Raw genomic sequence first — 12,113 nt, forward strand, 5'->3', positions numbered from 1 at the left:
GCAGAATCTCTACTCCTTTTTTTAATCTCCCAGAACCCAGCACATAATGACCAATCGAATCGAGAAGAACTTCTGAATGAGTGAGATGTGGGGTAGGGGCGGTGGAGTGGGGGCGGTGGGACTGATGTGCACCCCTTGGACTTAGACTTTCAATACCCTTGTTCTTAACCTCTGGAAGTCACACTCAGGAAACAGACTGTGGCTTGAGCACGTGTTGATCACAGAGCAACGTGTAAGGTAGGGCTTCGGCCTGCTCTCCAAACCCCCTAACTCCTAACACTCTTCTACAGATGAGCCAGCTGCTTTGGCCTTGGGCTCCTGGCTGGTGCCTTGTTGAAGTTCCTTGTCGTGTAGTTCTGAGTAGAAGTCTACCCCTTCGGAGATGGAGCGGATGGGCTGACGGTGGAACTGGGGGTAGCTGGTCACGGGGGCCCCCTGGTGGGCTGTGCCCGCCAGCTGCTGCCGGAAGCACTGGTGGTGATGCGGTTGGCAGCCTGGGGCTCCTCGGAAGCTCTTACTGTGCTTGCACTTGAACTCCAGCACCAGCCGGGTGTAGGTGTTGAAGGTGGTGACCGCCGATGCCATGCAACAGGTAAAGGAGACCCAGGCCGTGCTAGGGACACAGACATGGAAAATGGGAAAGTAAGATGCTTTCTTATGAGTTTGAAAGAAAAATATCAAGGTCCCTTCCTACTAGTCAACTAGGGCATGCCTCTTAGGGATTTAGGAACATGAGGGTGTCACCTTTCACATGTAGATAAAGAGCAGTGGGCAAGAGGTCTGAATTTGGTCTGTCCTAGGGTAAGTTCTGAATGTTTTGTAGTAAAAAACCATGATTTATACGGTGTTAAAGTCAGGAGTTTAAGTACTGCACCGATTTGTTCTTTTATACCTGGAGGCCTGTTTTATATGTGTATATGTTTGTGTGTGTGGTTGTTTAGTCACTAAGTTGTGTCTGTCTCTTTTTCGATCCCATGAACTGTAACCTGCCAGGCTCCTCTGTCCATGGGATTTTCCCTCTGGGAGTGGGTTGCCATTTCCCTCCTCCAGAGGCTCTTCCCCACTTAGGGATCAAACTTGCATCGCCTGCATGGGCAGGCAGATTCTTTACCGTCTGAGCCACCAGGGAAACTCTGTGTATATGTGTATACATACACACACATACACACACTCACCCTGCCCCGCCACACACAATTTTTCGGACTACTGCACTTTCCCAAGCTGCAGTTACCCTCATATAATCTCAACAATTCCACAGACCCGTACTCAGCTGACACAGTACACGCAGCCCAATGCACTACCTCTTTCCTTCCCCTGACGTGTGTGTGTGAGTCCAGTCCAGTCGTGTCCAATTCCATGGACTATAGTCTGCCAGTCTACTGGAGAGGGTAGCCATTCCCTTCTCTAGGGGAATCTTCTTGACCCAGGGATTGAACCTGGGTCTCCTGCATTGCAGGCAGATTCTTTACCATCTGAGCCACCAGGGAAGCCTGACGCACACATATTTCCTGCCAAAGATTTTCCTGCACTCAGATACCTCTTCTGTCTTCCTTAGTTTTGAGCCTAGCTGTCATAGAGTCTCCAGAGTTGAGCCTCTGGGAGGCATTCAGGAAACCCTGAGTACACATCCAGAGGCATTAGTATAGACTTCTCCAGTGGAAACAAGGCCTACAATGCAAACAGTGTGGTTCTTGGATCAAAGAAATTTGTAAAGGATGGGAGAGAAGCTGGACGGATTCAACAAAGAGAAAAAGACACCAGGGAACCATATCAAACACACTCCTAAGAACCAGGAAAGTCAAACCCCTAAGTGTCTCACAATCGTGGGAAGCCCGGGACACCAGGAGTTGGGGGGTCATGGTTGGGGGGTGGATTTCATGAGGCCGTGACGGTGGAAGGCCGCGCGCTGCTGCTGTGTGCTCCCCTCTGCTGCTTGCGACGGACAAAGATACTTTGCTGGGAGTTCTGAAGTCTGAGCCTTGCAGTTGAAATGCCAAGAATGGCTCAAAAAATGGACAAAAGCTGAGAAATGATGAGTCTGGAAAATGAGCTAAACTGTGATCGGGTGGCTGATGGAAAGATCAGAGACCCTCGAATCCAATAGCCCTTATTATACCATGAGGAAAGGGGATGGGATCCTGTGACAGACAGGTATAGGCTTCCATGTGCCTCTTCGGCACAGAAATTCAAGCCTGGCACTGTCTTTCCAGCACTGGTAAGTGCTTAGCACTCAGCCCAGATGGTTCATGAAGATCTAAGTCGACATCTGTGTAGTGAATGGAGAGTGTCCCTCAAGGGAGAAGGTGAGAAACCCACGTAAAGGGGATGTTACCCTTGAATTGTTACCCATGTTTCATCATGGTCTCTGCTTCCTTCTTTATAATAAGAGAAGTCTAAACTAACTGAACCCTTAGTTCTTTAAGGGTTAGAGGGAGACTGTTTTATTTCTAACACAGTTTGGTGGAATAAGAATGGAGGCAGGATGAACTTATTCATAATAGGAGGAGAGTGGGCAGCCATTCACAGAAATGGAATCCAGATTTCAAGGCTATTTCTTCATTTATCTGTCTCCCAGGTATTTTGAATCATAAAATATTGGGTTGGCCAAAAAGTTTGTTCAGGGTTCTCTCTAAGCTTTTATGAAAAAAATCTGAATGAACTTTGTGGGCAACAGAATATATAAAATGTAGAGCCTCATTTCCATAAACCATGCAAAATCAGTCTCATTTCCCTAGGACGTCCTACATGTCAGGTGTAGAAGCACTTATTAATAGCTTTATCAGCAGAAAAACTTGACAATGTCATCACGAAAAATAAGCCAGAGGAATCCATTCTGTACCTCTCCTTGGAAGCGGGGGAGAGAATGGGTATGGCCTGCTGGTCCAGCCCTCTGGATGATTGACAGGTGTCTGGGATGAGGGATGGAGAGAAGGAAGGAGGACAGACAGCAAGTGCCTGGTTGAGGGCTGCCATTTAATGGAGGTGGGCCGGGGAAGAAGAGAAAGGTGGCAGAGGTGATAAGCACTTACTAGAAAGCCCAGCCGTAGTTCCAAGCGTGTGGCCTCCAGTCTTCTGGACCCAAGTTGGCCGTTGCCTGGAAAACTTGTGAGTACATCATATGGCCCACCATCCCCAGAAGGCCTGCAAAAGAAACAGGGAGGCAGCACCCTTAGAGAAAGGCTGGCACTGCCATCTATCTATAGGGAATACGATTTGGGAGCAAATCGTATTCCCTATCTGGCATCAGGGCTACCCTGCGCTGGGGGCTCCCTCCCTGAAGGCGTGTTTGCTGTTGGTTCCCCAGATGTCAGGTTTTGAGCTACAGGAACATTTCTAGTCAATGCTGCATGCTGGGCTGCTCCTCCCTTTAGGTCTTTCCCATCTGCATCCCCAACGTGAACCCTCTCCTTCATTATCTACACGAGGGGCTCCAACCTCTGGGGTCTAATGCTTGATGATCTGAGGTGGATTTAATATCATAATAAAAGAAATAAAGTGCACAATAAATGTAATGTGCTTGAATCATCCCCAAACCATCCCCTGCCTCCATCTGTGGAAAATTTGTCTTCCATAAAAAACTGGTCCCTGGTGCCAAAAAGCTTGGGGACCACTGATCTACAGGCATCTCTTACTTGATCCAACTGAGTCTGGCAAAGCTGTGTGCATGACTCAGAAGTAATAAACCAAACCGTATTGTACATAATGAGAAAACTTGCAAGTAGAAAGAACCCAGAGAGAAATCATTTTGCGAAGTACGTAATGATGTAATCCAGCATTTTGCATTGCTGTTTCAGTTTAAAATTAAAGACGCCTGTGCTGTATCTCCTGCCTCCATTCTTTAGCTTTCTTCGGGGCTCTTCCCTTCCCTTAGGACAGAGATTCCAGCTGCCGGCTAGGCTTCAAAGGCAGCAGGGGACACCCACCCCCTCTGTAGCTCCTGAGACACTACTCACCCGACAAGACAGAGGAGATGGCAGCAAAGGCGCTCAGCTTGAGGCTGCAGCCAGGGTTCCCCGTGAACAGCAAGTCCATCAGTAGCAGGAGGAAACTGATGAGTTCAAGTCCAGTGGAGGCAAACTGGGCTCCCAGTGATAACCATAGGATCTCTGCAGAAACCAGAGGAAGAAGAACCCTCACCCAGGCAATTAAACAACTGAACGAGAGGTGAACAATTGCTGCCCATGAGGAGTGGAGAGCCTCATTAGCACCAGAGGAGAAGGCAGAGTTGAAAGCAGCTGGGACAGTCCTTGACCAGGGGGCTCTTGGCTATCAGCTCTCACTCTACTCAGTATCCCATACACAATCAACCATGCTTAACTCACTGTAAGTACTCTTAGGGAGACTGGAGAAGAAATCATCCAATTTCCACCAAATCTTTTAGGGATGTAACATTTGCTACTTATTTCTGTTTCTTTTCTTAAAAAAATTTAATTCTGGAACCATCTATTTTGTTTCTCTTCTTCCTCCCCTCCCGCCTTGACTCCTTTTTTTCTATGTTACAAAAAAATGTATTACATCAGTGTTAATTTTGCATTGGCAGAGGTAACCTAACCAACTATCATTATGTTTTGGTACTAAGGGATATATACCTTTCAATAAAGTTACTGAAATGCAAAAAAAAAAAAAAAAAAAAAAAATTTGGAAAAGGAAAAATTCAAGCTTTCTACATGGTTACTTGGCAACAGGAGTAGGTTTAGAGCTGTTGGTAGATTTCTGTTTGGGAGCTTTATTTGTCCCTGCTGTTGCTTTTTTGCGTTCCTGCCTAGGGATGAGTGTCAGCCAGGTGGGAGTTTGAATCAGCCTAGTGGGAGTTAGTGTCACTCTGTGAGGCTCAGAAGAAAAGAAAAGCAGGAGATCACAGTACAGTTTAGATCCCCAGAGGCCCAACTCAATGGCAACTAAATTTATCATCAAACCCACATACTTGCCACAAGCCCCAAGGGAGGGTAGGAGAGGGAAGCCTTCTCCATCAACCGCTTCCCTCCAAATCGGAGAGTGGGGTGACGTGGGCCTTGCAACGTGGCAAATTCCAGTAGTCCTTTCTCACCTCTCTCGGTTGGTGGTGTGAGTTCAAGGAAACTTCGGCACCTCTCCCCTGAAATAGACAAGGTACAAGGTGGTGAGCTGCTGCCCTGGTCGAGGGACACAGGCTTTTCCTAATTGCATCCTGGGGGCCTGCCCAGCACATGGGAGGCAGGCCATAAATGTCTCTTTGGAAGCAGGAAAGGATGCAAGGATGGATGAACAAAATAGGCCAGAGTCATCCAAGGTTAATTTCTGCCTCAAGTCCTGATTATGAAGAGGACACTCCCTGAGTCACCCAGGGGGTGTTTCCAGCGTTGTTTCACCAGCTCCTTCTGCTCCTGCTGCTGGCTTGAGTGGCTCTAAATTGTTTCCTGGACTGGAGTCACAGCAGTGCTAAATGGCACAATAATAAATATAAATGGAATTCTCTCAAATCATCCCACTCCCTCCTTCTCCCACTGAGTCCAAAAGTCTGTACTTTACATGTATGTGGAAACGTACACTTTACCACATGTAAAATAGATAGCTAGTGGGAGTTTGATATATGATGCAGCAATGCTCTGTGACAACCTGGAGGGATGAGGTGAGGAGAAAGGTGGGGGCTTCAGGCTAGGGGGACACATGTATGCCTGTGACTGATTCATATTGATGTATGGCCAAAGCCATCACAATATTGTAAAGTAATTATCTTCCAATTAAAATTAATAAATTAATTAAAAATTAAAAATAAATGGAAATACCCAAGAGTTTATAATCCTTTCCCATCTCCTTTTCACCTTAGCCCAAACTGCGAGAAGCTTTAGACTGCAAATTGTACACAGTTCTGGGCTTTAGGAAAACCTCACCACAGGGGGGTCTTTGCAAGCTTTGAGCAGGGACGAGGGAGCGTCCTCTGCTATTCGCCCAAGGACAAGCCCCTACCTAACATGATGGCATCGCACCTGCTTTTCGAGTGTACGCCCCGCGACCTGAGACCTGAGAGGGTCTGTCTGCGGCTCCTCTGGGGAGAACTTCCTGCCTTTTCAGTGGTAACAATAACACTTAGAATGAGAATATGCTTCTGGGATGCTTTAAGGGCCATCTACTCTGATGCCTGCATATCACTAATGAGAAAATCAAAGCCTGTAGGAGTGAAGTTGTTCCTGTAAGGTTACAGCTGGTCAGAGCCCAGGCTTTTTCTATGATAGTCTCCTTGTTTTGTCTCTAAATGGCAACTCTAGCTGGCAGGAATGGGAAGTCTCATAACCTTCAAAGTCTGCGTGAGACTGTTGAAGGGAGATGCTGTTTGAAACCAGCGAGTGTCTGGAGGTGAAATGCCAGATGGATGGAATTTGGGCCTTATGACAGAGGAGTCTGATGTGGAAGGGATACAATGGAGAGGGGGAGATGCTGAGGCTAGGGGTGAGCCCTGCCGGTGTGAACGGGGGCTACACACTTCCCTCTGCTGGGGAGGACAAGAAATCAGGCGGCGGGGGCGAGGCAGCTACCTGGCTCTTCCATGATCTCCGCGCAGGATAGCCACATGCCGCTCCGGAAGGAATGGAAGGTGAACCGGTCATCCCCGGTCTCCCAGCTGTAGTGCACCACCTCCGGGGAAGATGCGTTGCTGCCGCCCCCATCCAGGGGCACCGGCACGTCAAAGCACTTGGCTGGTAGACCTTTCCCGCACAGGGGCTTGGGCACCTTCTGTGTGCCCACAAACCAGTGGTTGCTGAGCAGGGATGCTGTGGAGAGGCTGAGTGATAGCATGTTGAGGACGGCAGATAGGCATGTCCGTTGGCTAGAGAAGCCCTTCGGGAGCCCCATCTGTAATGAGACACACGCGCGGAGCCTGATGTTAGAGCCTCATCTGAGATCCGAGATCAGCGCCCTCCCCAGAGGCTCCCTAAACTCCATGGAGCTGCTTTCCTCCAACACAATGGGCGCGACCAGCCCTTAGGAGTTTTCTCCAAGTAGCCTTGGGCAAGCTCGGCTCCAGGAGTGGCCTGGAGCAAGCGCTGAAGCGATGATGTTTATTTCAGCCGGACCTTATTATATTAAAACGCTTATTGTGGATAATCTGAACAAGCATCAGATAGTAATGTGATTAAGCCACTGAGCTAGTGTGCATCTGGTTGAGAAAAAGGATTGGGCGATCACCAGATGTTCCTGCTGGTAATCTGTCAGGGAAAGGTAGTGGGGAGGTATTTGTTGTTGTTGTTGTTACGAGGGTTTACTTAAATAATACAAACAAAATGTTGGGCACTTATCTGACATATAATAATGGCTCACATGTTAAATTCCCCATTCCTCCAATCTAACAAAAAACATTTATACTCCTTTTAGTTATAAATAGGTTTTAATTTATGACTATCCAATATAAGGTTTTGATGTCTTCCTCCCTGGTAGCTCAGACGGTAAAGAATCCACCTGCGATGCAGGAGACCCAGGTTCAACCCCTGGGTCAGGAAGATCCCCTGGCGAAGGGAATGGCAACCCAGTCCAGTATTCATACCTAGAGAATTCCATGGAGAAAGGAGCCTGGGAGGCTACAGTCCATGGGGTCTCAAAGAGTCAGACATGAGTGAGTGACTAACACTTTCACTTTTCCCTGTTTTCGATTCCTCTGAGAGGAGTAAAGAGGTGTATATCCATGGGATTCTCCAGGAAAGAATAGTGGAATGGGTAGCCATTTCCCTCTCCATGGGATCTTCCTGACCCAAGGATCGAATCTGGGTCTCCCACATTGCAGGAAGATTCTTTACCATCTGAGCCACCAGGAAAGCCCATTTATCCTATTAATGAATGTTATAGCGGATGCTCCCTAGGGGAGCAGATAGAAGCACTGGGCTCTCGAGGGTAGGAGGACAGAGAACCAACTGGGATGCTGCAACCTTTGGAGAGGAAATAAGAGTGATGGGTTTTGAGAGAGGTGGAGATCTGAGTGCAGCTTCCAACCACTATGCCTGAACCGAGAGAATCTCAAATGCAAAGTGGCTGCGTGGTACCCATGGAGGCTGGACACTGAGTGCTCTGGCCTTGGAGCCACAGGGAGGGTGTCCTTGGCGGGTGGACAAGGAACCTGCAGGTGCAGCCCCACAGCCCAGTGCAGTTGCACTGCCCAGGGAGACCTGGTGGGTGGCTGCAGAATGAATGCAGCCCCCGTGGCTTTGGCTGGAGCTCTCAACCTTGTCATCTTTAACCTCAAAGAAGGGTGAGATGAAAATGTCCAGTGTTAGATGTTTCAGTGCTGGGGCGTGGTGGCATGGAGCCAGATTGATTTATTAATAAAAATAAAGAGATCTGACAGGTCTCACACTTTGTATTATGAAGCAGTTTGTACTGTTATATTAATATATACTGAACGGAAAAGAAGCCCATACTTAGTTGCTGACAGAGACTTCCTAAAGTAAACCATCTTGAGCTTTCTAAGGGGAATCACTTACATCAGAATTAATCAGCCCCAAATCTGCTTAGTTTAAGAGATGTAAATAAAACCATAGCTAAATAAGACAGGCCCATAAATCTGCCTCTCTCATCATCTCCAGCTGAACATTTTCTACATTAAACAGGCAACTTTATCTTAGAATCATAACAGTTTGTTCTTTATAATTTTCAGGGACTAAAACAGTACATGCCACAGACAAAGTGCAGTTTTTTTATGGCAATAAGAAATATACTAGATTCATATGTAGATAGAAGCCAGTAAGCAAAATGTATGATAAAACAGCTTCTGTAAAGCAATTTGCTAATAAGTTTTTTTTTTTAAAGCACTCAACAAATTAACTCCAGCAAGAATTGTTGGTTTGACTCTGGGTGACCTTGGTGAGGACTCAAAAGCCGCGATACCTGGAAGATGGGTTGATCTTATATTGACAGATAAGGAAGTCATTATGAGCCCCTTTTCCTCCCCCAAAAGAACGTTGTCATCTTGTTTTTTAGTTTTGAAAATCCTATTTGTTTTTGTCATTGTTCTGCTACTCTTAATTAGTTACCCTTTCTATTATTATATCCATTGCTTGAATAAGAAATAGACTTCAAGGTACAACATCTTCATCCATTATTCTGTATAAAGATGGAACTAAGGATTCAGGCAATTCTACATTTTCGACAACTTTATTTTCGACCCCATATAACTCGGAGATTTAGCCACTATCCCATCACATCAGATTTTAATTTTACCCTCAATCCATTTAAAATCATACCTATTCACAAATTATTCATCAGGTTATTCCAAAATAAGAGTCATGAATCCCTCACCACAGTACAACCACTTTGTAGCAGCACTAAGGTGACAACCAATTTAAGAAGTTGAGAAGCAGAGAATGAAAAAGAGCTTGGGAGAATGAACTTATGGTTACCAGGGGGAAGGGCAGGGGGAAGGTATAGTTAGGGAGTTTGGGATGGACATGTACACTCTGCTATATTTAAAATGGATAACGAACAAGGACCTACTGTATAGCACGAGAAACTCTGCTACGTGTTATGTGGCAGCCTTCATGGGAGAGGGGTTTGGGGGAGAATGGATACATGTATACAATGGCTGGGTTGCTCTGCCATGCACTTGAAACTATGACAGCATTGTTAATCAGTTATACTCGAATATAAAATAAAAAGTTTTGAAAAGAGAAGAAAAAGAGCTTGGAATGAAGTCCAAAGACGCTGTTCCCAGGAGTGTCTACCAAGGACAGACTCAGGGAACCTCATTCAATGATTATCTTGATAACTGAATGAGAATCCATTCAAGAATCTTCAAGAATTGTCTTCAACACCCACACTGCCATACCCTTCACTATATATTTTATTCTTCCCCCTAAAAAATGCCTTTCTCTTGATTTAGAAGAACAATTTAATTTGGCAGTGGTTTCCTTCAGGGGATAGTAGAGAAGAAATAGAAGCCACGGACACGTTCTATCTTTGCATGTACTGACAAGCCCCAAGCCGAGGGGACTCTTCAGTCTCTAAAAAAGGGACAGTGTGTGGCTTCAGACACAGGCTCAGACCACTAGGAAATATACAGATTGAAAACCTATACTTTTCAATAATTAATTTCTACCAATTTTCTGTGATTCTTCCATCAACATAGGTTAATGGCAAAACCTCAGGATTAACACAGACTAGTGAGGACACAAATGGATGAGACTGGCATATCTCAAAAGAATTGGGAGCAAAACAGCTATGAAATGCATGTTCCAAACAATAAGAGAGGGAAGCTGGTTACCTTGACCATGGTCCTTGTCTCCAGCTTGTCCAGAATGACTGCAGATGCCATCTGTGCTCCAAATCCCTTTGGTTCAGTGTTGGAAGAAAGAAAACTCCCTTTCCATTCCCCTCCCAACTCCTCCCAGCCCTCCCCTCTGTCATATATTTTGGAGTGCTTGATGATTAAATGCTGCCTTGCAGGGAACTTGGGCATTTAAAAATTGACAAGGCACTCATGGTCCAGTTGTCCTGAGCGATTACACAGAAGAGCTTGCCATTGGGGGTCTGGGATTCAGCACAAAGACGCAAGGACCTACATGTGCAGACTGAAGAAACAACAAAATTCTGAAAAGCAATTATCTTTCAATTAAAAAATAAATTAAAAAGTGCATAGTGATTGAGTGTCCATCTCAGTGCCACTCCCTAGGAAACTGGTGAGAATGGATTGGGCTTGATTTTATGGCAGACAAAACATTGTAGAGTCACCATTGCTTTGTAGTAACTTTTGTCAGTTCCCATTCCCTTGTGTCCGGTTTTCCATCCCCTTCATAAGCCCTGTGATCTGCAATGTCAGGGGCCTCATAGAGCCATGGGTATGGAAAGGCTTCCTGGTGTCTTGGGTGGTCTCCACTCTCCAGTGAGTGACATTAGTAAGGATTATTATAACATCCTGAGACCATCTGTGTTAGGTAGTATTGGGGGTAAGCCTGCAGAGGGAGGAGGATTGGAGAGAAATAAATCCCTGGGTTAGCAGTGCTGTGGCTATCTACCATGTCTCTCCCAATCTTTGGGCAAAGGGATAAATTTTTTTTTTTAAGTACATTTCTAAAACTTAAACAAAAAGCAAACGAACCTGGCAAATTAATAGGGGTTTGACTGCATATCTTTTGTCGTCAGTCCCCTAGAAATACAAATGGTGCTTTCTGTCCTCAAAAGCTGTGCCAATTAATTGGGTTGAGAAGGTGGGGAGACTGCTATGTTCCCCTGAATGCCCAAGGACTTCATCCTCTTCGTCCTGGCTGATGCTCTTCCTTCCTTCTTCCTGGAATGTCTTCTCTTCTTACCTAAGGATCTGCCTCTTGTCAGGATGAACTCAAGTCACTCATTCTTTGAAAATGCTTCTTCCTAAGGACCGTTCCCTCCTCTCTGTCCTTGTCCGCTCCCGTGATGCTTTCTATATCCCAACTGTCTTGATTGTAAAGTCCTCAAAGTTGGCTCCACATTCGAGAGCAGTAGGGCTCAATTCTGACCAGCATCAGAACCATCTTTGCAACTTTGGAAGATACGCAGGTTCCTAGGCTCCATCCTGAGCTGCCATAGTGGTTCTGGGGTGATGCCCAGGAACCTGTAATTTTAGAAAACTTTTTGCATACACCCAGGGCTGGACTTCTGAATTTCCGGTTCCACATGCGAGGAACTTGGGAGTCACCACTCTGACCACACAAGTAAAAAAACTGAACAGACTGAAAACTATATAATCAGGGAGTTAACGTGCCATAAAAATCACACCTGTTTGACTCACTTTGGGCTGGCATTTAGCGAAAGCCTCTCTGCCCTGCCCTGCCCTTCCGCCACGTCGACCAGATCTGCCGCCAACCGAGTCATGATCCTCCCATCCTATGTTTGTGCAGTTGGTTTGGGGACTCAAAGGCAGGCTCCCCTTGGAGCATTTGAGTTAGTCCACATTCTGGCCCAATTAGTCTCCTTTGATCTTGATCCTGTCACCCGATATATTCTCTACTCTATTTTTTTTTAAACTTTTAATTTCATATTGGGGTATAGCCGATTAACAAGGTTGTGATAGTTTCAGGTGGACAGCAAAGGGACTCAACCACACTTGTATCCATTTCCCCCCCAAACTCCCCTTCCATCCAGGCTGCCAGGTAACACTGAGCAGAGTTCCCTGT

General features: G+C 46.1%; 1 protein-coding gene across 1 annotated transcript; it reads right to left on the reverse strand.

Annotated features, from left to right (window-relative positions):
- Positions 1 to 273: 273 nt before the first annotated feature.
- GSG1 (germ cell associated 1) lies at positions 274 to 6,831 on the reverse strand. The gene is made up of 5 exons (XM_040235227.1): positions 6,513 to 6,831; positions 4,925 to 5,095; positions 3,954 to 4,106; positions 3,030 to 3,141; positions 274 to 613 (listed from the first exon to the last, which is right to left on the reverse strand). Exons 1-5 carry the CDS (start codon positions 6,829 to 6,831, stop codon positions 274 to 276), a joined length of 1,095 nt encoding a protein of 364 aa, XP_040091161.1.
- Positions 6,832 to 12,113: the final 5,282 nt, after the last annotated feature.

This window comes from Oryx dammah, unplaced genomic scaffold (assembly GCF_014754425.2).
Source record: "Oryx dammah isolate SB20612 unplaced genomic scaffold, SCBI_Odam_1.1 HiC_scaffold_29, whole genome shotgun sequence".
Lineage (NCBI taxonomy): Eukaryota > Metazoa > Chordata > Mammalia > Artiodactyla > Bovidae > Oryx > Oryx dammah.